This window comes from Coturnix japonica, chromosome 13 (genome assembly GCF_054131305.1).
Source record: "Coturnix japonica strain WE chromosome 13, WE-NBRP24, whole genome shotgun sequence".
NCBI classification, from domain to species: domain Eukaryota; kingdom Metazoa; phylum Chordata; class Aves; order Galliformes; family Phasianidae; genus Coturnix; species Coturnix japonica.
The window spans coordinates 805,338-831,452 of NC_140675.1; the positions used below are offsets into that span (position 1 = coordinate 805,338).

The following is a 26,115-nucleotide window of genomic DNA, read 5'->3' on the forward strand; positions in this document are numbered from 1 at the left end:
AGGATGCCAAGCATTGAGGATGCCAAGCATTGAGGATGCTAAGCATTGAGGATGCTAAGCATTGAGGATTCTAAGCATTGAGGATTCTAAGCCAAGCATTGAGTTTTCTAATCTTTGAGGTTTCTAAACATTAAGGCTTCTATGGACTGAGGCTTGTAAGCATTAGGGATGCTAAGCATTGAGGTTTCAGAGCAATAAAATTTCTAAGCAATGAGGATTCTACGCATTGAGGTTTCTATGCATGCATGGAGGATGCTAAGCATTGAGGTTCCTAAGCAGTGAGGATACTGAGCTTTCAGGATTCGAAGCTAAGCAATGAGGATGCTAAGCAATGAGGATGCTAAGCAATGAGGATGCTAAGCATTGAGGATACTAAGCATTGAGGATTCTAAGCTAAGCATAGAGCATACTAAGGATTGAGGATGCTAAGCATTGAGGTTTCTAAGGATTGGGGAATTTACACATTGAGGATGCTAAGCACTGAGTTTTCTAAACAGTGAGGATGCTAAGCTAAGTACTGAGGATGCTAAGTATTGAGGTTTCTAAGCATTAAGGACTCTGTGCATTGAGGTTTCTAAGCATTGAGAATCCTGAGCTTTGAGGATTCTAAGCTAAGCATTGAGGATCCTAAGCATTGAGGATGCTAAGAATTGATGATTCTAAGCATTGAGGTTTCTAATCATTGAGGATTCTAAGCTAAGCATTGAGGATTCTAAGCATTGAGGTTTCTAAGCATTGAGGATTCTATGCATTGAGGATTCTAAGCTAAGCATAGGGCATACTAAGGATTTAGGATTCTAAACATTGAGGATTCTAACTATAGAGGATTCTAAGCATTGAGGATTCTATGTATTGAGGATTCTATGCATTAAGGACTCTAAGCATTGAGGTTTCTAAGCCTTAATGTCTCTATGCATTGAGGTTTCTAAGAATTGAGGATTCTAAGCCAAGCATTGAGTTTTCTAATCTTTGAGGTTTCTAAGCATTAAGGCCTTTATGCATTGAGGTTTGTAAGCATTAGGGATGCTAAGCAATGAGGTTTCAATGCAATAAAATTTCTCAGCGTTGAGTATTCTAAGCATTGAGGATTCTAAGCTAAGCCTAGTCCAGACTAAGGATTGAGGATGCTAAGCATTGAGGTTTCTAGGCATTGGGGATTCTATGCATTGAGGAGGCAAAGCACTGAGGATTCTAATCATTGAGGTTTCTAAGCAGTGAGGATTCTAAGCTAAGCAATGAGGATGCTAAGTATTGAGGTTTCTAAGCATTAAGGACTCTGTGCATTGAGGTTTCTAAGCATTGAGGATCCTGAGCTTTGAGGATTCTAAGTTATCCACTGAGGATGCTAAGCATTGAGGATGCTAAACTATGCATGGAGGATTCTAAGCATTGAGGATTCTAAGCATTGAGGATTCTAAGCCAAGCATTGAGTTTTCTAATCTTTGAGGTTTCTAAGCATTAAGGCCTCTATGCATTGAGGTTTGTAAGCATTACGGATGCTAAGCATTGAAGTTTCAGAGCAATAAAATTTCTAAGCAATGAGGATTCTACGCATTGAGGTTTCTATGCATGCATGGAGGATGCTAAGCATTGAGCTTCCTAAGCAGTGAGGATTCTGAGCTTTCAGGATTCGAAGCTAAGCAATGAGGATGCTAAGCAATGAGGATTCTAAGCATTGAGGATTCTAAGCATTGAGGATTCTATGCATTGAGGTTTCTAAGCTAAGCATTTAGGATTCTAAGCATTGAGGATTCTAAGATTTGAGGATTCTAAGCCATGCATTGAGTTTTCTAATCTTTGAGGTTTCTAAACATTAAGGCCTCTATGCACTGAGGTTTGTAAGCATTAGGGATGCTAAGCATTGAGGTTTCAGAGCAATAAAATTTATAAGCAATGAGGATTCTGCGCATTGAGGTTTCTAAGCAATGCATGGAGGATGCTAAGCATTAACGATTTAAAGCACTGAGGATTCTAAGCTATGTAATGAGGATGCTAAGCATTGAGGATGCTAAGCATTGAGGATTCTATCTATTGAGGATTCTAAGCAATGCACGGAGGATTCTAAGCATTGAGGATTCTACGCTATGCATGGAGGATTCTAAGCATTGAGGATTCTAAGCATTGAGGATTCTAAGCAATGAGGATTCTACGCATTGAGGTTTCTATGCATGCATGGAGGATGCTAAGCATTGAGGTTCCTAAGCAGTGAGGATACTGAGCTTTCAGGATTCGAAGCTAAGCAATGAGGATGCTAAGCAATGAGGATGCTAAGCAATGAGGATGCTAAGCATTGAGGATTCTAAGCTAAGCATAGAGCATACTAAGGATTGAGGATGCTAAGCATTGAGGTTTCTAAGGATTGGGGAATTTACACATTGAGGATGCTAAGCACTGAGTTTTCTAAACAGTGAGGATGCTAAGCTAAGTACTGAGGATGCTAAGTATTGAGGTTTCTAAGCATTAAGGACTCTGTGCATTGAGGTTTCTAAGCATTGAGAATCCTGAGCTTTGAGGATTCTAAGCTAAGCATTGAGGATCCTAAGCATTGAGGATGCTAAGAATTGAGGATTCTAAGCATTGAGGTTTCTAATCATTGAGGATTCTAAGCTAAGCATTGAGGATTCTAAGCATTGAGGTTTCTAAGCATTGAGGATTCTATGCATTGAGGATTCTAAGCTAAGCATAGGGCATACTAAGGATTTAGGATTCTAAGCATTGAGGATTCTAACTATTGAGGATTCTAAGCATTGAGGATTCTATGTATTGAGGATTCTAAGCATTAAGGACTCTAAGCATTGAGGTTTCTAAGCTTTAAGGTCTCTATGCATTGAGGTTTCTAAGCATTGAGGATTCTAAGCCAAGCATTGAGTTTTCTAATCTTTGAGGTTTCTAAGCATTAAGGCCTTTATGCATTGAGGTTTGTAAGCATTAGGGATGCTAAGCATTGAGGTTTCAATGCAATAAAATTTCTCAGCGTTGAGGATTCTAAGCAATGAGGATTCTACGCATTGAGGTTTTCTAAGCAATGCATGGAGGATGCTAAGCATTGTGGATTCTAAGAATTGAGGATTCTAAGCTAAGCATAGAGCATACTAAGGAGTGAGGATTCTAGGCATTGAGGTTTCTAAGCAGTGAGGATTCTAAGCTAAGCACTGAGGATGCTAAGTATTGAGGTTTCTAAGCATTAAGGACTCTGTGCATTGAGGTTTCTAAGCATTGAGGATTCTAAGCATTGAGGATTCTAAGCATTGAGGATTCTAAGGAATGAGGATTCTAAGCATCGAGGATTCTAAGCATTGAGGATTCTAAGCTAGGCATTGAGGATTCTAAGCATTGAGGATTCTAAGCATTGAGGATTCTAAGCATTGAGGTTTGTAAGCTAAGCATTGAGGATGCTAAGCATTGAGGATGCTAAGCATTGAGGATTCTAAGCATTGAGGATGCTAAGCATTGAGGATTCAAAGCATTGAGGATTCTAAGCACTGAGGATGCTAAGCATTGAGGATGCTAAGCATTGAGGATTCTAAGCATTGAGGATTCTAAGCCAAGCATTGAGTTTTCTAATATTTGAGGTTTCTAAACATTAAGGCCTCTATACAATGAGGTTTGTAAGCATTAGGGTTGCTAAGCATTGAGGTTTCAGAGCAATAAAATTTCTAATCAATGAGGATTCTGCGCATTGAGGTTTCTAAGCAATGCATGGAGGATGCTAAGCATTGAGGTTCCTAAGCAGTGAGGATTCTGAGCTTTGAGGATTCTAAGCTAAGCAATGAGGATGCTAAGCAATGAGGATGCTAAGCATTGAGGATTCTAAGCATTGAGGATTCTAAGCATTGAGGATTCTAAGCCAAGCATTGAGTTTTCTAATCTTTGAGGTTTCTAAGCATTAAGGCCTCTATGCATTGAGGTTTGTAAGCATTTGGGATGCTAAGCAATGAGGTTTCAAACAATAAAATTTCTCAGCATTGATGTTTGTAAGCATTGAGGATTCTAAGCATTGAGGATTCTAAGCTAAGCATAGAGCATGCTAGGGATTGAGGATGCTAAGCATTGAGGTTTCTAAGCATTGGGGATTCTACGCGTTGAGGATGCTAAGCTCTGAGGATTATAAGCGTTGAGGTTTCTAAGCAGTGAGGATTCTAAGCTAAGCACTGTGGATTCTAAGTATTGAGGTTTCTAAGCATTAAGGACTCTGTGCATTGAGGTTTCTAAGCATTGAGGATCCTGAGCTTTTAGGATTCTATGCTAAGCATTGAGGATGCTAAGCATTGAGGATGCTAAGCATTGAGGATGCTAAGAATTGAGGATTCTAAGCATTGAGGATTCTAAGCATTGATGATTCTAAGCTGAGCGTTGAGGATTCTAAGCATTTAGGTTTCTAAGCCAAGCACTGAGTTTTCTAATCTTTGAGGTTTCTAAGCATTAAGGCCTCTATGCATTGAGGTTTGTAAGCATTTGGGATGCTAAGCAATGAGGTTTCAAACAATAAAATTTCTCAGCATTGAGGTTTGTAAGCATTGAGGATTCTAAGCATTGAGGATTCTAAGCTAAGCATAGAGCATGCTAAGGATTGAGGATGCTAAGCATTGAGGTTTCTAAGCATTGGGGATTCTACGCGTTGAGGATGCTAAGCACTGAGGATTATAAGCGTTGAGGTTTCTAAGCAGTGAGGATTCTAAGCTAAGCACTGAGGATTCTAAGTATTGAGGTTTCTAAGCATTAAGGACTCTGTGCATTGAGGTTTCTAAGCATTGAGGATCCTGAGCTTTTAGGATTCTAAGCCAAGCATTGAGGATGCTAAGCATTGAGGATGCTAAGCATTGAGGATGCTAAGAATTGAGGATTCTAAGCATTGAGGATTCTAAGCATTGATGATTCTAAGCTGAGCGTTGAGGATTCTAAGCATTTAGGTTTCTAAGCCAAGCACTGAGTTTTCTAATCTTTGAGGTTTCTAAGCATTAAGGCCTCTATGCATTGAGGTTTGTAAGCATTTGGGATGCTAAGCATTGAGGTTTCAAAGCAATGAAATTTCTTAGCGTTGAGGATTCTAAGGAATGAGGATTCTAGGCATTGAGGGTTCTAAGAAATGCATGGATGATGCTAAGCATTTTGGATTCTAAGCATTGAGGATTCTAAGCTAAGCATAGAGCATATTAAGGATTGTGGATGCTAATCATTGAGGTTTCTAAGCATTGGGGATTCTACGCGTTGAGGATGCTATGCACTGAGGATTCTAAGCATTGAGGTTTCTAAGCATTGAGGATTCTAAGCTAAGCACTGAGGATGCTAAGTATTGAGGTTTCTAAGCATTAAGGACTCTGTGCATTGAGGTTTCTAAGCATTGAGGTTTCTAAGCATTGAGGATTCTAAGCTAAGCATTGAGGATTCTAAGCATTGAGGATTGTAAGCTATGCATTGAGGATTCTAAGCATTTAGGACTTTAAGCATTGAAGTTTCTATGCAATAAGGTTTCTCAGCATTGAGGATTCTAAGAAATGACCATTCTACACATTGAAGATTTTACGCGTTGAGGTATCTAAGCTAAGCATTGAGGATGTGAAGCATTGAGGATTCTAACTATTGAGGATTCTATTTTAAGCATTGAGGATTCTAAGCATTGAGGATTCTAAGCTATGCATTGAGGATTCTAAGCATTGAGGAGTCTTAGCATTGAGGATTCTAAGGTATGCATTGAGGATTCTTAGCATTTAGTACTTTAAGCATTGAGGTTTCTAAGCAATAAGGTTTCTCAGCATTGAGGATTCTAAGAAATGAGCATTCTACACATTGAAGATTTTACGCGTTTAGGTTTCTAAGCATTGAGGATTCTAAGGTATGCATTGAGGATGCTAAGCAATGAGGATGCTAAGCATTGTGGATTCTATGTATTGAGGATTCTATGCATTAAGGACTCTAAGCATTGAGGTTTCTCAGCTTTAAGGTCTCTATGCATTGAGGTTTCTAAGCATTGAGGATTCTAAGCCAAGCATTGAGTTTTCTAATCTTTGAGGTTTCTAAGCATTAAGGCCTCTATGCATTGAGGTTTCTAAGCATTAGGGATGCTAAGTATTGAGGTTTCCAAGCAATAAAATTTCTCAGCGTTGAGGATTCTAAGCTATGAGGATTCTAGGCATTGAGGTTTCTAAGCAGTGCATGGAGGATGCTAAGCATTGAGGATTCTAAGCATTGAGGATTCTAAGCTAAGCATAGAGCATACTAAGTATTGAGGATGCTAAGCATTGAGGTTTCTAAGCATTGGGGATTCTACGCGTTGAGGATGCTAAGCACTGAGGATTCTAAGCACTGAGGTTTCTAAGCAGTGAGGATTCTAAGCTAAGCTCTGAGGATGCTTAGTATTGAGGTTTCTAAGCATTAAGGACTCTGTGCATTGAGGTTTTTAAGCATTGAGGATCCTGAGCTTTGAGGATTCTAAGCTAAGCATTGAGGATGCTAAGCGTTGAGGATGCTAAGCATTCAGGATTCTAAGCTATGCATTGAGGATTCTAAGCAATGAGGATTCTAAGTATTGACGATTCTAAGCTCTGATGTGAGGATGCAACACGTTGAGGTTTCTAAGCATTTAGGGCTCTTATCATTGAGGATTCTAAGCATTGAAGATTCTACGTTGAGCATTTAGGTTTCTAAGCAATGAGGTTTCTAAGCATCGAGGATTCCAAGCATTGAGGTTTCTAAGCTTGGCATTGAGTATTCTAAGTATTGAGGTTTCTCAGTGTTGAGGATTCTAAGCAATGAGGATTGTATGCATTGAGGATTTTATGCATTATGGTACTATTACGGGTTTGTAAAACCCACTGCTGTAGGAATGCTCCTTCTAAGAAGGAGATTGTTGCCGTTATTACTTTTTTGCAGGAAGCGGAGCTTTCACCCTCCCCTTGTAATTTGCTCGATTCGGAGTGGTGGGAATCTTTCACCGCTGCCCTGCTCCTTAGAGCAACAAACGATTATAAGGCGGAGGAGTTAAAAACCTGGGTTTTGGTCCTGGGTGCGCTTAAAGCGGCTAAGGAGGAGAAAAAGATCCAGGCAGTCGCGAATGGGGTTTTTGGGGTGGGTTCCGGGACGTCTGGGGTCCCGGAGGGTGCGGAGGAACCGCTCCCTTGCGGCGACTCCGTACCCAAGATGGCGCCGACCACGCCGGCCGTTTTCACAATGGCTATGGCGGCGCCCGAAACAACTCCGGAAGGGATGGCGGAAGTTGCCTCATCTGGGGAGGCGCCGCCATATTATCCCCGCCTATACCCCTGTTTGCAGAGCTTTCGTTCACCTGAGGGGGGTGGGTCCTGTCCGAGGGAGGGAGAGTCATGGGGGGAGGCGCGCCGTGGAGGCGTTAAGCCACCCCTAGACCCGCCCCCGGAGGAGGGACCTCATCCCGCGAAAGGGGAGGAACGAAAGGTACTGCCTGCCCCTACCCCTTTGGTTTCGCCTCCCGAGGAGGGGGGGGAGAAAGGGGAGGAACAAAAGGTACTGTCTGCCTTCACCCCGTCGGTTTTGTCTCCCGCGAAGGGGGAGGAGAAAGGGGAGGAACGGAAGGAATTGCCTGTCCCCACCCAGTCGGTCGTGGTTCCCCGGAGGAGGGGGGAGAAGTGGGAGGAGCGAGAGATATCGCGTAAGCCCACTGATTGGACTGACATTTGCGATACAATGCGAGAGGTGGGGCTCAAGGAGCGGGACTGGGCGGTGTTCCCAATTGTAGTCAAACAGGAGGGACCGGTTTGGGTACCTTTGGAAGCAAAAGCAGTTGCTCGGTTTATAGAGGCGACTGACAAAAAGGGATTGAGATCCCCGATGACAATGAGTGCCTTTGAGGCTCTCGTAGCCCCAGGTCCCCTACTCCCATATGATATTGAAAGCCTTATGAGAGTAGCCCTCGAACCAGTACAGTTTACTGTGTGGAAGGAGGAGTGGATAATACAACTCAAAGCTGTTTTAGCACAGGCTGCGCGCGATCCACAGCATCCAGCAAATGGGAAGGAGGGAGATCCAAAAACTGATTTAATGAGGCTTTCAGGTTCATCTGCGGATTTGGCTGGATCTGCAGAGAGGCAGCTTAGGGACCTCCGCCCAGGAGAGCTGCTTGCCACCACGGGGGCAGCTACCTCTGCTTTTATACACTTTATAAGAAAAGCAGAGCCTGTAGCCCCGTGGTCAGAGATTATGCAGGGTCCCTCAGAGTCATTCTCTGAGTTTGCCAATCGATTGATACGGGCAGTAGAAGGATCGGAACTGCCTAAGGAAGCGCTGACTTCTGTTATAAAGGATTGCCTGAAGCAAAAGGCCCTAAGAGAAATTGAGAGATTGGCATGCTGGTCCGTGAAGCAAGCTAATGTCACCACAGCAGTCCTGTCGGAACTCCTGATGGACGTTAACAACATCAGACACGCTGTTCTTCAAAATAGAGCTGCAATTGACTTTCTGCTGCTTGCTCAAGGGCACGGGTGCAAGGATTTTGAAGGGATGTGTTGTTTCAATCTGAGCGACCACAGCGATTCGATACATAGGAAGTTGGAATGGATGCAAGAACACACGAAGAAGATCGCAATAGATGATGCATTCGGAAGCTGGTTGGAGGGACTGTTTGGTAATCTGGGCCCATGGCTTAAGCAGTTTCTCAAAGTATTAATCATAGGTATTTTATTCTTTTTAGCTTTAATGATTTCCTTACCTTGTTTGTTTCAATGTGTCCAGGGTTGTTTACAGCGTATGATAGAAAGAATGTTTAACGAAAAAATGGAGTACCAACGGGTATATGATAAACTTTGAGAAGAAGGAACTGTATAAACCCAAGATGCCTTGGATATAATCATTAGAAAACTACTGATGTTATTAGATATTGCACTACCTACCTCTGTAGCTTGTCTACCTCACTTTTTAGATAACTTATTAAATTTAAATTATAGAGACTAACATTTTTATATTAGGATTAAGGATTAGCGTTCGGGATGTAACGGGGCATACTTTATCGAGCATGGAGAGGGGGAAATGATGTATTAGGCGGCACGAACTCACGGGATGTAACGCGATAGGCCTCCCCGTGCTCGGTAATGTATATGTATGAGGCTGAAATTGGAGCCCTATATAAGGGTCTCACACGGTTCATTAAACGCCATTTTACAGCTCACCATATTGGTGTGATCAGCGTGTAACTTGGTCATGGGGCCGTCAGATGCACATTCTCAATGATGGACATAGTTCTTTAGGTTAACTTACACAAGGCAACAATGCATTGAGTATTTTATGCATTGAGGATGCTAAGGATTGAGGTTTCTAAGCATTGAGTGTTCTAAGCTTTGAGGACTTTAAGCTAAGCATTGCGGTTGGTAAGCATTGAGGTTTCTAGGCATTGAGGATTCTAAGTATTGAGGATTCTAAGCTAGGCATTGAGGATTCTAAGCATTGAGGTTTCTAAGCAAAGCATTCAGGTTTCTAAGCATTGAGGATGCTAAGCATTGAGGATGCTAAGCATTGAGGATGCTAAGCAATGAGGATGCTAAGCATTGAGGATTCTAAGCATTGAGGATTCTAAGCATTGAGGTTTCTAAGCTAAACATTGAGGATGCTGAGCATTGAGGATGCAAAGCATTGAGGATTCTAAGCATTGAAGTTTCTAAGCACTGAGGACTCTATGCTTTGAGGTTTCTAAGCATCGAGGTTTCTAAGCATTGAGGATTCTAATCATTGAGGATGCTAAGCTAAGCATTGAGGATGCTAAGCATTGAGGATTCTAGGCACTGAGGATTCTAAGCATTGGGGATACGAAGCTACGCAGTGAGGGTGATAAGCATTGAGGTTTCTATGCATTAAGGACTCTATGCATTGAGATTTTTAAGCATTGATGATGCTAAGCATTGAGGATTTTATGCTTTGAGAATGCAAAGCAATGAGCTCTCTAAGCATTGAGGATTCGAAGCATTGACGATTCTAAGCACTGAGGATTCTAAGCATTGAAGATTCTAAACTAAGCATTGAGGTTTCTAAGCAATGAGAATTCTAAGCAATGAGAATTCTAAGCTAAGCATTGAGGTTGCTTAACATTGAGTAAGCTAAGCATTGGGGTGTCTAAGCATTAAGGACTCTATGCATAGAGTTTTCTAAGCATTGAGGATTCTAAGCTGTGCATTGAGGATGCTAAGCATTGATGTTTCTAAGCATTGAGGTTTCTAAGCATTGAGGTTTCTAAGCATTGAGGATTCTCTGTTAAGCATTGGAATTCTAAGCATTGAGGATTCTATGCATTGATTGTTCTAAGCCATTGAGGGATCTAAACATTGAGTGTTCTAAGCATTGAGGATTCTAAGTAAAGCATTGAGGCTTCTCATCATTGAGGATTCTTTGCAGACTTGTTTCCCTATCCTTCGCTATAGGTATGCTTTTGTTTCATCAGGTATTAGTTCACTTGGTTGTTTTTTAGTTGCATCATATGGAATATTAGTCAAATGTGTGTAGAATTTCCATCTGCCTTCAGAATTTGGGATTTTGGGATCTGCCCCAAAATGATTTATAGAACCTGACATTCTAATTTCTTGGAGTTAAGGGGCTGGGGGAATAACCCAGAAAAAGAATAACGAGAATATCCGTCTTTAGTAGGATGTTAAACTGTACTATGTCTGGATGCTTTGTACATGTATTGGTCTCTGCAGTCATTTCTAATCATTCTGATTCATTGGTGAGTGAATTCATAAAACTCATCCACTAAGGGATGTTTCCAAGCAACTTGGAGCCTGGAATACCTTCACCCAGCTTTGATGGTAGAAAGCAGTTAACCAAGGTGATTTGTAACATTCACTTCTTTGCCATGAGGACCATTGATAACGCATATCGTGTAAGTGTATTTAAGGGAGGGTTATCTCTCTGATAATTCTGGAAAACAGCAGTGGGCCCTGTCAGACTAGGTAAGCTGCCTCTGCATTAAGATGTGTCTCTTTGAGTAGGATTTTGCCAAATGCAGGGTCAGGAAATAAGGAGGAGGTGGGGTAAATGGAGGAGCATAGTATTACATCGTGGAGTAACTGAAAATGTGACAACTTGGGGAAAGATTTTGGGTGGGGAGCGGAGGAAAGTGACCAACACAGGTTCTGCCTCAGAGCAGTCTCAAGTTTTCTGTGATCTCAGTATTTGAAGTTGTTTTTTTTTTTCCTTCTCCTTGAATATATTTGATGTACATCACACCATATCCTGTCTTTGTCAGACTTTGTTTAACTAGGCAGCCTTGGGCAGTTCAGATGTATCCAAGGCAGGATGCAGCCGTGATACACGCAGCAGAACTGCGTTTGATGCTCTTTTTTACACATCATTTGACTCTCAGAATATGCTGTAGAGGTCACACATAATGAAGTTGGGTGGGAATGTTGGCTTTCTTTGTTTATCTCTTATGTCCAGGGGGTAAACCTGAACCTTTGATCTGTGCAGCTCTCATGATAAAGTCATGTTGTATTTAGGAATAAGGGGGAGTGGAGGGAAGGCCTATGTTTTGTGGGCTCTGGCTTGGGGCTGATAGGATGAGAGGTATGCAGAGGCACAGCCAGAATCATTCCAGTCAAGACCTGGATCTAGGTTGAATTTGTCACACGCTCTTTATGATTCCCTTTGACTCCTAATGAAATCCCAGTCTTGTGTCATTTCAAAACCTTGTTCCCTTTCAAACGCTGTGGCCCAAATAGCAGCTTGACAATGCATAGAATTTTAACTCATGTCAGGGCATCTGGAAGTGCACTTCATTTCCCTTCTGTGCCTCTTTTTATGAGGCGAGACATTGATTTGTTAACGGGGTTTCATTCTTTTATTTCAGATTGATCTTTCCCCAACTGATGTCATGATTTCTAACTTCCAAATCAGATAAAATCAAGAGGAAGATCCCTGCAATAGGCAGGAGATTAAGCAACAAGTTAGCAGTACTGTAGGAACAAAGCTCTTATTTTCATGCATATATCCACAGTTAAAATGAATAAAGAGAAGGGAAGGTGGGAGGTGGTTGATACGTTAGATTTATTACTCAAAGGGTTTTTGCTCCATGTTTTGCAAGAGGCATCAGTGCCTTTAATCTCTCATCTCTGGTTTTGTTAGTGGCACGTTATATCCTGGCCATGTCAGAATGTAGCACAGAGTAATGAGACAAGATCTGTTGGATGGGGCTTTATGTAGCACGAAAAGGTTCCTCTGCTCACTCTTTTTATTATTTACATTCCCAGTGAAGGTTACGTGTCATGTGGGCTTTGCAGAGATAAATGGGTAACCTGAGCTTTCTGGCAGCTTCCCCAGGACTTGGGGAGGATTCAGTGTAAGGACTGACTTGGGGATTTTGAAGCATCAAACTCAGTTCTGGGCCCTGAAGGAAACATAGAAGAACATGTGTCTCGGTGTCCTGAGGAGGTGCAGTGTAGCACAAGGTGGTATCAAGGGGCTCTGGACCAAAATTACACTTCAGAACAGTAGGTGTGTCCCAGAGCAGATCAGCAGCACTGGGGTGGCTTCATCAGCACTGCTGTTATGGGGCATAGTGAATCAAGAATGAAGTGTAGCAGCTCAGCTAAGTGCAGAAATCTTGACTATTGCCGGCCAGTTGGTGCCCGGAGATGTGATTTTGGCATTGCAAATATACCTGTCAGGAGGGGAGTGAAGCTTAGAAAGGGAGTTTTAAGTGGAATAGAGATGTTTCCCCACCTGGATCCTATGGATCCACTATTTCCTGGGGTTTAAAATCAGGACTCTCTAGAAGCTTTTGTCACGTTGAATGTTAGACAGAGGTTTATCAGTCTTGAGGAGAGCAGAATTCACATCTCTGCCAGTCTCACAGTATCCTCAATTAGCTGAATTGTGGCAAACCTTCCATTTCTGAGATGTGAAGACCCTTTCTTGTGGTTTCGTTTTCTCATAGAGTAACTGAAGAAAGAATCGCTCAATTAACATGCTGCATGCTTTCCCAATGTATAGAAGAGACAGGAGTTAAAGCCGTTTTCATCAGTTGCAAGGGAGCATGTTTTATTTTGCTTTGTGCTATTTACAGCTGTTGTCCATTAGGAGTCCTCAAGAGCCTCATTCTCAACTACAACAACACAGTCCCATAAGTTTAGCTCAGCAATGAGCCTGCAAAACAGCACTAAATCATGATGATGGGAGAAAGAAGAAAATGTTTGGAAATAGCAAAATGCAACTGATGCCTTTGTGAAAAGTAGTTTTTGCTTGTTGCTGTTTTAAAGCATTACTAAGGTAGACTGTAATGCACAGCATCTAGCTGGAGCTGAATAGAGGTTGTTTTCTAATATATATATGTTTTTGTAATAAAAAGTAAGCAGAACTCCTAGTATGTCTCTATTGGCTGAAGGGATCTTTTACAGTCCATTAGCGCCTTGGGCACTAATGTATACACAGCAGTGAAAATATACTAATCTCAGGGTAAGGTGCAAGAATGATAAAGGAAAAATAAAGATTAGTACACGGCTATTGAATAGCAGAGTTCTGGTTGCTTTACTGGACCACAGTATGATTGCTCTGTATGAATTCGAGTGGAGACTCTGGTCATGCCCATCAAATGCCTATGAATGGGAAGGGGTGAATGTGGGATTGTTTCCAGACCTGTCTACATCCTTGCAGAGGAGTTGGACCAAGTGACCTTTAAGGATCCTTTCCAACTCAAAAGGTTCTGTGATTCCACCTCTGTGTTTCACATTAATTGAGTAATGATTTGTAAAGCTGTTAGAAAACTGAAGGACTTTAGTACAGCTTTGGGAGCTGAGGACATAGAAGCATAACTTGCTAAATCAGCGTTTGCTTACAAGGATGCTCAGATGATACCTTTGATTGTTTTCTGTCCCTTTACTAGAGAGCCTGTGCTCTGACAGAGCTGCAAAAAACATCATGGCATCGTTGTGATTCCCTGTCAGATAGTGGCTTCCACTAAAGCAAATGTGTCAGGTTGATTTGTGACAGCAGCCTGAGATTGTGAACATTCACAGAAGGATAATTTTAAGACACATCATTGCTTTGTCCTTTTCTTTTATTCTCTATGCTTGGCAGGTGTCTACCTCTGTCTTCTTCCCTTGGCCCATCTGTGGATTTTGCTCAACACAGATGGGATTTTCAAACAATCTGCTGTCAAATTTGGTCTCTTCTGAGCATGTGTATACAGAGAGCTTTTGGAGACGTGTAACTAGGCCAAATGAGGGTGCTTTTTCATGGGAATGGCAAATAACGTATCTGATAGCAAGACAATTTTCTCTGCCAAATTGCTAGTCTGCTTTGCAACAGGGGTTCATTAGGCTCTGTCCATGAACTGTTTAGTAAGATTCTCTCTTAAAAAAAAAAGTTGGCATCGTATCTCTGCCGCTTCTGTGCATAACATCTCCATGCCTTTGCTTTGTTTTACAGACAGTCGTCCTTATGTCTTTCTGATGGCCCGTGTTCATCCTGGTGAAAGCAACGCCAGCTGGGTGATGAAGGGGACCCTGGAGTTCCTTGTGAGCAGTGATCCCATTGCTGATCTCCTGAGGAAATGTTTCATTTTCAAGATTGTCCCCATGCTCAACCCTGATGGAGTCATCAATGGCAAGTGCGTTGTAGTAACATACTTATTGTGAATTTTCACTGGGTTTACCTGCAGGCTTTACTGCTGTATACTTAGCAGGCCTAGTCTTCAGTGTTTTGGGCCAGAATTCCTGTTGCCTTTTGCCTTGTGTTTTATTCATCCTGTGATCAGTCCTGTAAGGAGAATGTAAGTCCTGGATACAGCCCAGTGTGCTGTCTCGTGTGCATCAGATATTCATGGTTCTGTACTGTGTGGGGCCGTAAGGTGTCCCAACTGACTGGGTGAAGTATTAGCGATAGCAGACAAACTGAATCTTACTTGCTGAATGGAAAGTTATCTATTCTGCCAAATCAGCAGGGCAAACTTTATCTGCAAGCTGATATATCTGGGAATAACTGGCTTTAATTAATGCTTTATATAACCTGAATGGGGGAAAGATGTAAGGATCTATTAAATGCTCGTATCTTTATGGAAATGTTTCCGTATAATGAAACTCCCTCCTTCTCCTATCTCCTTTACTCTGTTTCCTCCCACATGCTTCTGAAGAGATTCCAAGTCTTTCTGAGCTTATGAATATACCAGTTTCTTTTTGCATTCTTCAGAGCTGCCTTTACATTGCTCCTACCCACATCATCACTACAACCATTCATCTGGTTTCAGGTCAGGTTGTGCTGATCCGGTGCTGAAGAAACAGGGTAAAGACCTTAAGCAAATCTTGAGCTTATTTGGTCCTAATCTAATTCCTTTCTGTTGTGGTCTGGGCTTCAGCAGAGGGCAGCTTGGAGTGTTCTTAGCCTCTGGTCTGCGACTATGAGCATAGTTTTTTGTGTTCCTGTTCTCCCCAGGACATGAGTGTGTTGTAGTTTAGGCTGTTCAGGGGAGCTGGATGCTGCCCCCGAGTATTGGAAGCTTCTGCTGGCACCAAATGTTTCCTTGATTCTTCCAGACAGCAGAAGCAAAAATGAAAGATTGTGGCTTTCTGTTTTTCCTTTCACTCTGCTTAATTAAAGTTTCCAGCAGATGGAGGGCTGGAGGGAATGTCTGACCTTTTTTCTCCAGCTGTCAGGAGTGAGCATAGCAGAGGAAGGGTCCTCAGGAGGGACAGTGTGGCTTTTGGTGACACCTGGAATGAAGGGTACTGTCTGAGCTCATATCACACAGGAACGTGTGGAGCTTCCACTGTAGTTCAACCTGGTGATGAGTAGGAAAGTTTGGTGTGGGATAGGAGCAGAGGTCCAAGGACTTGGCTATGGCTCTGTAGCTAAGCATGAAGCCTGGGGAAGGGAGAGAACCATTCCATCATGCTCCAATTTAAATGCTGTGCTGTGGGGCCTCCCATGGCTCTGTTGCTCTTGCTTCTTCCCATGTGCTTTTTCAGTGGACTGAGGTGTTCCTGCACAGAAAGAAAAGCTTCTTTTCTTGGCCTAGAGTTTATTGGCAGCTTTTTGGAGATGACTTTTAGTCCCTTGCTGCATGTGGAAGCACATGCAGGTTTCTTTGTCCATTAATGTTCTACTTCATCTAGGTTTAAGTGCTGTATTAAACTCTGTTGTCATTCAAATCACTGCCACAAAGGGAAGCTCTTTTTCCAGGAAAAGGGTCTGTAGGCCATTATTGACTGAGTAGCTGTAAACAGGTCCATACTACTTACTTTTAGGTCTCTGTAGCACATTTCAGGAAGCCACTTATTTGCCTTGAGATTTACAATCACGACTGAATGTGTCAAATCCACTGTTTATTTTGAATCATCACTCATTTCGAATCTTCATGCTTTGAAAGTGCATCTTCTGTACTACCCATCCATCCTTCTGTTATCTGGTATTAATCCTGCTCTAGTATCGTTACCTCGGTATCTTTATATTTAAAAAAGGGTTGAATTCTTTTCTGTTGGCAGTTCTTTTGAAGCTCCTCACTCTCTCCCTCCTCCCCAGTCCTGTGTGCTGGGGTGTGCATAATGCTTCCCTGCCCGTCACAAAGATGAATGCCATCGCACGGTTACAAAGGATTTCTTCCAGCAGCCCAGCTGTGCCCCTTCCCCAGCTGACTCCCTGCTGCAGGCACAGCTCAGTGGAAGAGTGCTCATCCCAGCAGGATACCGTGCAATCACACTTCGAGAGCCTTGTGCAGCAACAAGACGATCAGGGCCTTGGTATTTGCTTTGGTTAATGTGATCTGAAAGTTGCATGCAGAGAATGTTCCTCTGTCACAGATATGATGGCAGTAATGTGATTATGCTCTGACTGTGTGTGGCTGAGCTAGGAAACAGCCTTCCCTTTCACTCCCTTTCACATCAGTCAGTACTATGAGGATTTATTCCTGTCTGTCAGTGATGGAGAGAGTTGAGTCCTGTTGCTGATGCTAAATGAAGGTAGTGGTGATGCAAGCATGTCTGTATGAGTAAGGCTGTCATCACATAAAAATAAAAATCACTACCCAATATCACATATAATTTGAGTTTGTTCAATCCAGAGAGTACTGATGAGCAGTTGTGTTCTGTGCGACTGTTCTCATGGAATCATTAAGGTTGGAAAAGAAGTCTGTCATCTGGTCCAACCGTCCGCCTACAACCAGTATTGCCCAGTAAACCGTGTCCTGAAGTACCACATCTCCATGTTTCTTTAAGGTCTCCAATGGATGGTGACTCCACCTCCCTGGGCAGCCTTTGCTCTGTCCTGAATAGCAGTCAGATGTAGGGTTTGTCAAATAAATTTCAGCTGATCTGGTAGTGGCTATATATTTTAATGTTAGACACTACTTTTTATTAAGTGCATCCTGTGTGTTGTCACACAGTAGTGTTTGACCACTGCTGGAAATGGGATGCTGCCTCTGATAGATGTATGGTCTGACCTGATATAGTTATTTGTGTGTTTTTTTTCTTCTTTACAAGTAAAAGTAGTCTTAATCTCCAAGAACGGTGCTATAAGATGGTCCAAAGTGACAGGCATTAAATTACTAAAGGGAAAGTGTCCTTGTAGGCTGATTATCTTGCGAAGGCTGTTCTGTGAAAACCCAAGGTATTGGTTGGTGTTCAGCTGACTGTTTTCTCTCATCCCTTTATCGTCTTTTTAAATTAAATCACGGATTAACAGGAAAGCTAGAGAAGGAATTCCATTCTACACAGCGGTGGAGAATCCATGAAGGAGCACAGCACTTTGATTAGGAAACTGCTGAGTTATACTGGGTGAGTGAGAGACCCGTGCTTTGTTCCTGGCTCTGCTGTTGATGAAGTATGTGACCTTGAGCATTTCCCCCTCCTTTTTTTTTCTTTCCCCTGAGTTTTCTTCCTGGGAGGATGAAATAATGACACACCAAAACCTTCACACAGCTTGAAATGAGTGAAATATGTGTACCAGGAGCATTTTCTCTTCAATCTAGTTCTTCTGATTCATCCACTAAAACCAGGGTCAGGAAAGGAACTTGTAAAAGCTTATGACAGCACAAACAGTTCTGTTACAAAGAAATACCCAGCACTGTTGGCTGTTCACACTGTTCCACATAAGCTCATTACCACACAGTGGAGCAACAAGTTGCCTGTGCACCAACACTTCTCCATGCAGTTGTGTACCATCTTGTGACCTGCTTTTAGGCTGTCTTCTCTGTGCACATGCTACATACCCTTCTGTCAACAGCTTGTGTATGCAGCCATTCCTCAGTGTCTGCTCACACCTGCATATCTTCTGCACCCACGTACCTGGTGCTCCCATGTGTATGTTAGCAGTCACAACGTGGTAGTCAGCATTTTGTGGGGATTTTTTTGGCTGGACTTCTTCAGAGTCTGCAGTTTCATATAAATATTGCTATTTATTACCCCTGAATTTAGGGTTATTAATTATATCAGTATAACCTAATTTATATCACCATAAACAGCAATAATAAATAGTGCCAAATGCTAACGCGCAGTGCTTGCCAATCGTGCCTGTGTTTAATGAGTGCTTCCCCCCCACTTCCCAGAAGTATTAAATTAAAAATGATTCGGCCTTGCGATATGATTGATCAAACAAGAGGTGGAACTCCTAGATAAGTGCTTTTGTTTTAAAGAATATTTCATCTTCAGACTGCCCATGCACTGTCTATTATGAGCATCCACAGGTCTTGAACTGCCCAATCTCTCTCTTCCAAGTTCATGTCTCTCTCCTCCATTGCCACCTTCTTCCTTTTTCTTTACTCCCTTTCATGTTTCCTCTTTCTTCCCTTCTGTCTGCCCTTTTCTCGCTTTCCTTTCCCTACTGTTGAATCAAAGAAGCTTTTCAATGAGAGGAACTTGATGTGTTTTTGTAAATGAATTGAACCAATCAGTGGAGATGGGAGCCGGTGAGTCTATTTTGGTAAAGGAAGATTAATTTTTTTGGAAGCAGTGTGACTTCTTCGAAGGCATGGGGTAACCATAGTAGCTGTTAGGAAGAGGAAATCCTGATTTGCATTTTGGATTATAGCCATGGACTATTCTTTATCTGGTTTAAAAACACCCTGTTCCCTTCTGCACCTGCCTTCCCACAACACAGGCTGAGTAAGCTTTGCTGCTGCTTATAGGTAAGGCAGGTGAGCTGGGCTTTTTGTTTGTTTCTCTTTATTGATATTCACTCTCACTTTAGTCAGGCTGTTTGTTCCATCCTGTTTTACTTACAGGGCTTTGTTTATTGCGCCCTGGAATCCAGCAGAGAAAAGCTTTAACTCTGACAATTACAGAAATGGAGAGATAGAAACGTCCTCTGAAAGCCCTTTCAGAACACATTTCTATTGCACGCTCTCAGAAGGGAAACTATTAACTATTAATGTTTCCCACTTACTTTTTGAAACAAGGGCCTTTTTTTTTTTCTTTTCTTTTTTTTTTGAAGGATACTTGTAGGAAGAACAGAAGCAAGCTAGTTCTTCTACCCAAAAGCATTATCTGTGTATATAACTTCTATTTCCTCCTATATTATTGTGCACTCTCCTGCACTGAGACATTTTGTTCTCCACGTAGTCAGAGGCAGAGCTGGACATAGACAGCAAACAAGCTAAGGGCCGCACTTGAGGACTCACTTGATGACCCAGAACTGCATCCTTGAGGATTAAATCTTGAAGTAGAGGCACACAAAGCCATGTGGCTGTAGACATCCCTCCTACTCTCCCTTCCCTTCTCTTGTTTGCTTCTCTCTGATCAGAGGGTTAAAGAGGAGTTGAATTCTCAGAATCTAGTCTTGCATATCTAAATGGATGCCATGCACTTTGCAAGCACAATTTAAGGGGTCTCTCCAGACTAGCTGATGTGTGATGCGTGCATTTCTTTAAGGATAGTGCCAACGGTAGTTGGGTAGATGCGTGTGGAAGAACATTTTTGCATAAGATTCAGTCCTTACTCATTTAGAATGGCTGTGCTCTGAGCTCTGTGTTATAAGGTGGTCTATTTGCAAGCGCTGACTCGGGACCTCAGAGCAGATGAAAATGCCATGTCTGAGGAATGCTTGTACTGCATCTGGAATGTGGCTCAGGGAAGTGCTATGAACTGTGGGTGAACTTTCTTTGAGTGCAGTAGATGGTTCTTATCTAAGTGCTGCTCTCTTGCCTCTGGTGTTGCCTCAGCTGTCCCCATAAAGAGGACAGTGATCTTGCACTGGTGGTGAGGCATAACTGGTGAAAATGTGCTTCTTGTTGGCCATCACGGTCTTCTCAGCAGGCCGTCCTGAGAATTTTGGGTGCTTGTTCTTTAGTTCTAGTGAAGAGGTCTAAGACCACTTATACTTCTTCAAGGCAAGCAGCCTTATTGTTCCTGATAGTCTCAGCAGATTCCCTATAGCAGAAGCCCATGATTTGGAAGGTTAGATCTATAGGATGTGAGGTAATGGCCTCAATTTGCACCAGGGTAGGTTCAGGTTGGATATTAGGCAAAATTTCTTTTTAGAAGGAATGGTGGTGTGTTGGAACAGCTGCCCAGGGAGGTGGTGGAGTCACTGTCCCTTGAGGTGTGCAGGAACCGTGGAGATGTGGCGCTGAGGGATGTCACTGGGCATGGTGGGGATGGGCTGATAGCTTGGCTAAGTGGTCTTTCCAACCTTAATGAGTCTATGATGCTATGAAATCTGGCTAGTACATGAACAACATAAGATAAAATATGGGTATGTGATTCTTTAAGTCTTTGCAGCTTCTCCCTTGGTGGACCCAGAACCAGAGTCTGATCCTCCACCAAACTCTTCTCAGTACATCAGTATGCTGTGGGAGATGACCCTATTTCAGACAAAGCCTTTGCCCTGTGCTAACATGGCAGTCCATCCTTGGCTCTCCTATGGTAAACCTCTGTTGGCACGCAGCTACACCCCAGGACTCCTGACAGCACTTCTAATGCAGTATTGTTTATTCCTTCCTTTATCAGCTGGAGCTGTTGGGCTCCCTGAGTTATTAGATCTATTCGCTCATTGTCAGTGTTTCCTCCTTTGTAAATATGTCCCCATATGTCTCTGCTCCTGAGGAATATGCTTTCTTTTCTATTTACTGCTTTTCCCAGGCATCCACCTCCTCATTGCTCTATCCACCCAGTGGCCCAATAACAGCCACAGAGATAAATAAGCAACATAACTCTTCCTAGCTATTGTTGTTATTGTTGTTGTTGCCGCCGTGCATAGTAATACATATAATAACAAGGAAACAAATCTTATTACTAAAGTAATTACAATAAATAAAAAGCTGAGAAGGGAGATGAAGGAAGGGTCTGTCAGGGGAGTGATTGCAGTAGGGGTTTTTAAAATTTAATTTACTCGAGATGTTCTTTGCTGCTTTATTGATACCCTGCTGAGGGGGCTGCGACTAATTAGCAACCAGCTGTTGTTCTAACACACCCTCACCTAATTTATTGTTTCGTCAAGTCTCTAAAATAGGAGTCTGTCTGCTATCGTTGTCTGTGGGACTCGGCACCAGTCTCATGTCAGCAGTTGGTTTTATTGCTTGGTGCTTCTGTTTTCTGAAAGCTGAGTAGCTGAGACTTTGGGTGCTTTGCTGCCTTTCCTTTTATTTTCCAGCACTTTCCATGCGCTTTCAGGAGGTCGGGCAGGAGAATACGCTCAGTCTCTTGAATTATAAGAGCTTGTCCCAGAGTCCAGAGGCCTGTTATTATAACAGGCCAACACAATGCTAGATTCTGGTAAATTGCCCAGAGGGCTGTGCCACTGTTTGTATGCCTTGGTAGAGACCAAAAAAGACCTCACAGAGGAGGTCTGGCATAGATAGGGCCAAGGGTTTCTTAATATGTAATGTCTATGATCTTGTTCTCTTGCTTGTCAATATCCTATGGAAGTGCTGTACTATTGTTTGCCTTTGGAGAAAACAGTATCATGTCTAAACATCCACAAAAACGAATTAGTTAATGGTCATTTTAAGAACAGGGGGGACCAAATGCATTGTCTCTTGTTTCTTTGGTCTTCCAGTCCCAAAAGCACGCACAGTGTTTGCTCTGAAACAGTAAAGGTTCCCCCCATGAGGTGCCTGCAGCTCCCTCGATGCTTTCATACCCAATCTGTTCAGATTAGTCAAGGTCACTTGGGAATTTCACTGCACTTGAAGATTACTTGATATGAGCTCAGTGATATTAATGTCTTGGACTACTAAACAATTCAGCTTTAAGCCTCAGAAATTATTCCATTTTATATGGCTACTACCTTGTATTTTCAAGGTAGCATGAATATTAGATATGAACACGATGTTCCGTGGGCTCAGAAAGGAATTATTTTTGTTCAGCATTCATGTCTAGTCTCCTGACTGACAACGGGAGTTCATAATCAGATGTCTGCGCTCCTTTGACAGTTCTAAGAGCCAGGAGGCTGATGTACAAAGCTAGCTTTTAGTAAAGTTAATGAGTTGATTGAATTATATTCTTATTTGCATTAGTTTGAGTGTGTATGATTATCTTTTGTTTGTTATTATGCTCATTTAAGTCCATTTGGTAATATATTATTCCCATAGCAATTGTGCCTGTGCTAGGCTCTGTGCAGACAGGCAAGGACCAGCTTGTCTCTTGTTAGGAGCTGATCCAATACTGGCACAGCGTGCTTTAGAATTGGCAAGAACAAAGAGGATACTGGGGTGCTGGCTAATGGATCTGTTGTGAAGGCTAATCCATTTTCTCATGATGTACTTTATGGAGGTGGAAGCTTTTGTAGTTACTGCTTTCCTTCACTGTTTCTTCTTAGGATGGGGGGGAGAATCTCACTGCCGTGACTTCTTCAGCCACCCAGGGAAGATTTGTGAGGTTCAGTATCATCAGTGAAGGGACTGGAGAACGCTGTAAGATGAGGGATTTCTTTATGCTTTCTTGAAATTGTCAGGATGCACCTGCAAACCCTGAACCCAGTTCACCCCATAGTTAAACACTACAATGAGATGTCACACAGATACTAACGAACTTGGATTTTGCATCTGATTCCTGGTTGTGGTAGGCATGGAGTACCGACATAAATGCTGAATGTACTGGGTAGAAGCTCATGTCATGAGTGCAAGGGCTAGTTTTGATCACTTATCTCAAGACCAACTCATCTTACCCAAGTTAATGCCTTTTGGAAGCTACAGATTCAGACTTGGAGTTGTTATTCATGGGATGGGAAAAAAGTCCACAAAATGAAATTGTAAAAACTTCACTTTTATAGATGCAATGAAGAATGTCCAATACTTTACTGCAATATCCACACTACCTGGAAAGCTGAAATTGCCTGGGAATGAAGATTATTGTCTCTCATAATATACCTTCATATATTACTGTGTAATAAATCGAGCAGTATTTCTTTCACCCTGCAAACTGGACATCCCTGGAGTTCCAAGTGACATTTCAAATTTTATACGACCATTCAGTCCCTTTTAAGTATTAAAACACATCATTTTTTGTGATATATGCACAGAAGTTCTTTCTAAAAGCATATGAATAAAAAAACTTGGAGCTTAGTTATGCAAAGGTAGAGCTGCCTTACTGCGTGTTGGCTTTTAAATGTCTCTGTTTAGTTAGCTCGGTATTTTAGCTACTACTGTTCTTTAACATCTCTGTTTCTGTGTTTCTTTTCCGCTCTTCCCTGCCCTCTGTTTCATTTGAATAACAGATTCAATTGAATAACAGCTGGCAAAGTACAGTGGTAGGAGAGCAGATATGTGACTGCCTTGGGTTGGAGAAATGGGCTGGCAATTGGAAAATGGTGTTTTAAAAAATGGGACAAAGAGGCATAACAACAAAAATAAGCTTCATCTGGAAGCCTGTATTTTCAAAATTGCTTGTTCAAAAATGCACCCACAGAGGACCAGCTGAGGTTGAATAGTTCACCTGTGTACATGGTTCATATGATTGCACATGCAATTAGGGTAATTACACGGGCAAATTTTACCCCAGTAGTTTGAGCAAATTGTCACCTTAATTTCTGAAACCAGCTGCATGTCCCAGGGAAGCAGCAAGAGAATGAAAAACAGAAAATTAAGTTGATGCTGGAATGACAAAGAGTGGGAAATCAAAACCTCTCCTGTGACCTGAAAGACAGCACTGCTGGGAGTCAGGGAAAAAAAAGTCAGCCACACTTCTAATGCTGTAAAGCGTTGGAGTCTTAAAGGGATAGAAAAATGAAGAGCTTTTTGAAGTCATCTGGCCCAGAATTTGAGCTGGAGGAAACAATATGAAACAAAAAGAAGAGGGTGAGATGGGCAGCAAAGGGGGCTTCAGTAATGATGACCTTGTGTCTGTATGCACTGTAGAACTACGAAGTTGGTATTTGAACACACCCCAGCTCGGTGATGTTGTGATCCTGTTAGGAACCTTCAGATTAGCACGGTGATACTTCATTGCATGGGAATAGTGATTATTTTGGCATTAAGTTGCTGTAGAGATCTTGCTGTGTTCAGAGCTCAGCCACTCTTCCTTGTACTGTTAGAACTGGCTTGTAAATTCCACAGGTGGATGTGTCCCTGTACGAGGTGCTTAAATATTCCATTACATTCGATAGAGCCTCTTCTGCGTTGTTTGCTTGAGGAAGTAGAGCACAGTGAGGAAGTGGTAGTGGACAATACAGTCTAGATCCTAAACCACCTTTTGGGTCGCTTTGATTTGTCTCCAAAAATGATAAGTACTTAAGGTATAGTTATTATAGTTGAAGAAGTCCTATTACTCCTACTCCTGTAAAGTTATTATGCAGTGACAACGTTCTGGGTGAGTACAGGGGTTCTTTCTATGTATATCACATGGCATCTCAGATGGTAATGTTTCTTTATCTCCCATATCTCTAATTTTTCTCCCCTACATGTTCAGAAGCTCAGCTTTTGATTAAAAAAAATCTATCCTCCATTTAAGGGGCACCTGGTCCCACTGAGCACCATCTAAAGCAAAACTTGCTTCCCAGGTCTATCTCTGGTCTGTGACGTTTCTACCAGTAGATAACAATGATAACAGTAATGTAAACTTTGAGGAACATTTTGCATATTCATTGTCTGGTAGTTTAAAGGCTTTTGTATTTTTTTTTAATGTAATTTAAAATATACATTAAAATTTTAAATTATATTAAAAAAAAAAAAAAAGATTTAAAAAAAAGTGTCTATTTTTCTGTCATCCCCCAAATGGTTATGACACATAAGAGGATGTAAAGTGCAGAGCAGCTGAACAATCATAAACTATTTTAATACCACTTAAAAATGAGAAGAAGCAGGAAAAGAGGTTTGGGTATTAATGAAGTTTATTGCACTCGTCTGTCACTTCTACAGAGCATGATTGGGGTTTTAAATCGTTGCTCCAGTGACGTGGAAAAAAACGTGGTGGTCTTTCATCCAAGTCCCTTATAGATGTTATTCTGTCACAGAAATCTCTAGTACCACATTTGAGCTCACGGTGAATTCTATGCTCCAGTGGATGTAATGTTAAGCAAAGCAGTTCTGGATTATATTTGTGGTAGCAGAGCTGTAAAGCAGAGCCTGAAAGTGAAGTCAAGAGTTATAGGAGATTATGGCTGTTACATTTTATTTGAACTTTTTTAGGTGATTCAAGGTAAGCTCCTTGGATTTAGGCTGAGATATCTGGGGAGTCAAGGCTGGAAAGACAGGCCATACTCTGTGGGTTAAACCATTTGCAAGGAATACCCAAACCTCTTTCTAGTTGACCTGTTTAGTGTCTCACTATAAACATATATTAACATTCAGTGTAGAAAGCTCACTGCTGAAGGCAGCAGAGGGGTGACTGTTCCCCACCCCCTCCAAAACATGTCAGGGAAGAAAGCTTGCTTTGGAAGACCTCCATGCCTGGGTGATGCATTGCATGTTTTTGTGTGTGTGCTAGTTTTCAAGTGAAGAGCACCAAAGAACTGCACTAACTGAATTAGCTGTAATTTGTCTCTTTCTGTGATGTGCAGGTGAGGGCACCCTTGAACTGTTCTAGTTCTCTGTCTATCTTTAGACTGATTCGAGCAGCACAGGATCTCATCAAGCATGTAGTCTGTTCAGAGGCAGTGGCTTTGAGCCTCCCAGCTCATAATACTAATACAACTGGGAATCTAAATAAAAAGGAGAATGTTAAGAAAAAGTCTCTGTTGCTGTAAGCAGAAATAATCAGAATCAAGTCTATCTTTCCATTATGTGGTTTCTTACAGAAACAA

At 41.9% G+C, this 26,115-nt stretch overlaps 1 protein-coding gene across 1 annotated transcript in view; it reads left to right on the plus strand.

Annotated features, from left to right (window-relative positions):
- LOC146758533 (cytosolic carboxypeptidase 4-like) overlaps nt 1-26,115 on the plus strand; it is a 261,669-nt gene that overhangs the window by 172,613 nt on the left and 62,941 nt on the right. Inside the window, exon 2 of the mRNA XM_085514547.1 lies at nt 14,380-14,560. Coding sequence (XP_085370673.1) covers nt 14,403-14,560 — 158 coding nt within the window. The 5' untranslated portion in view covers nt 14,380-14,402. The remainder of the gene's footprint in view (nt 1-14,379; nt 14,561-26,115) is intronic.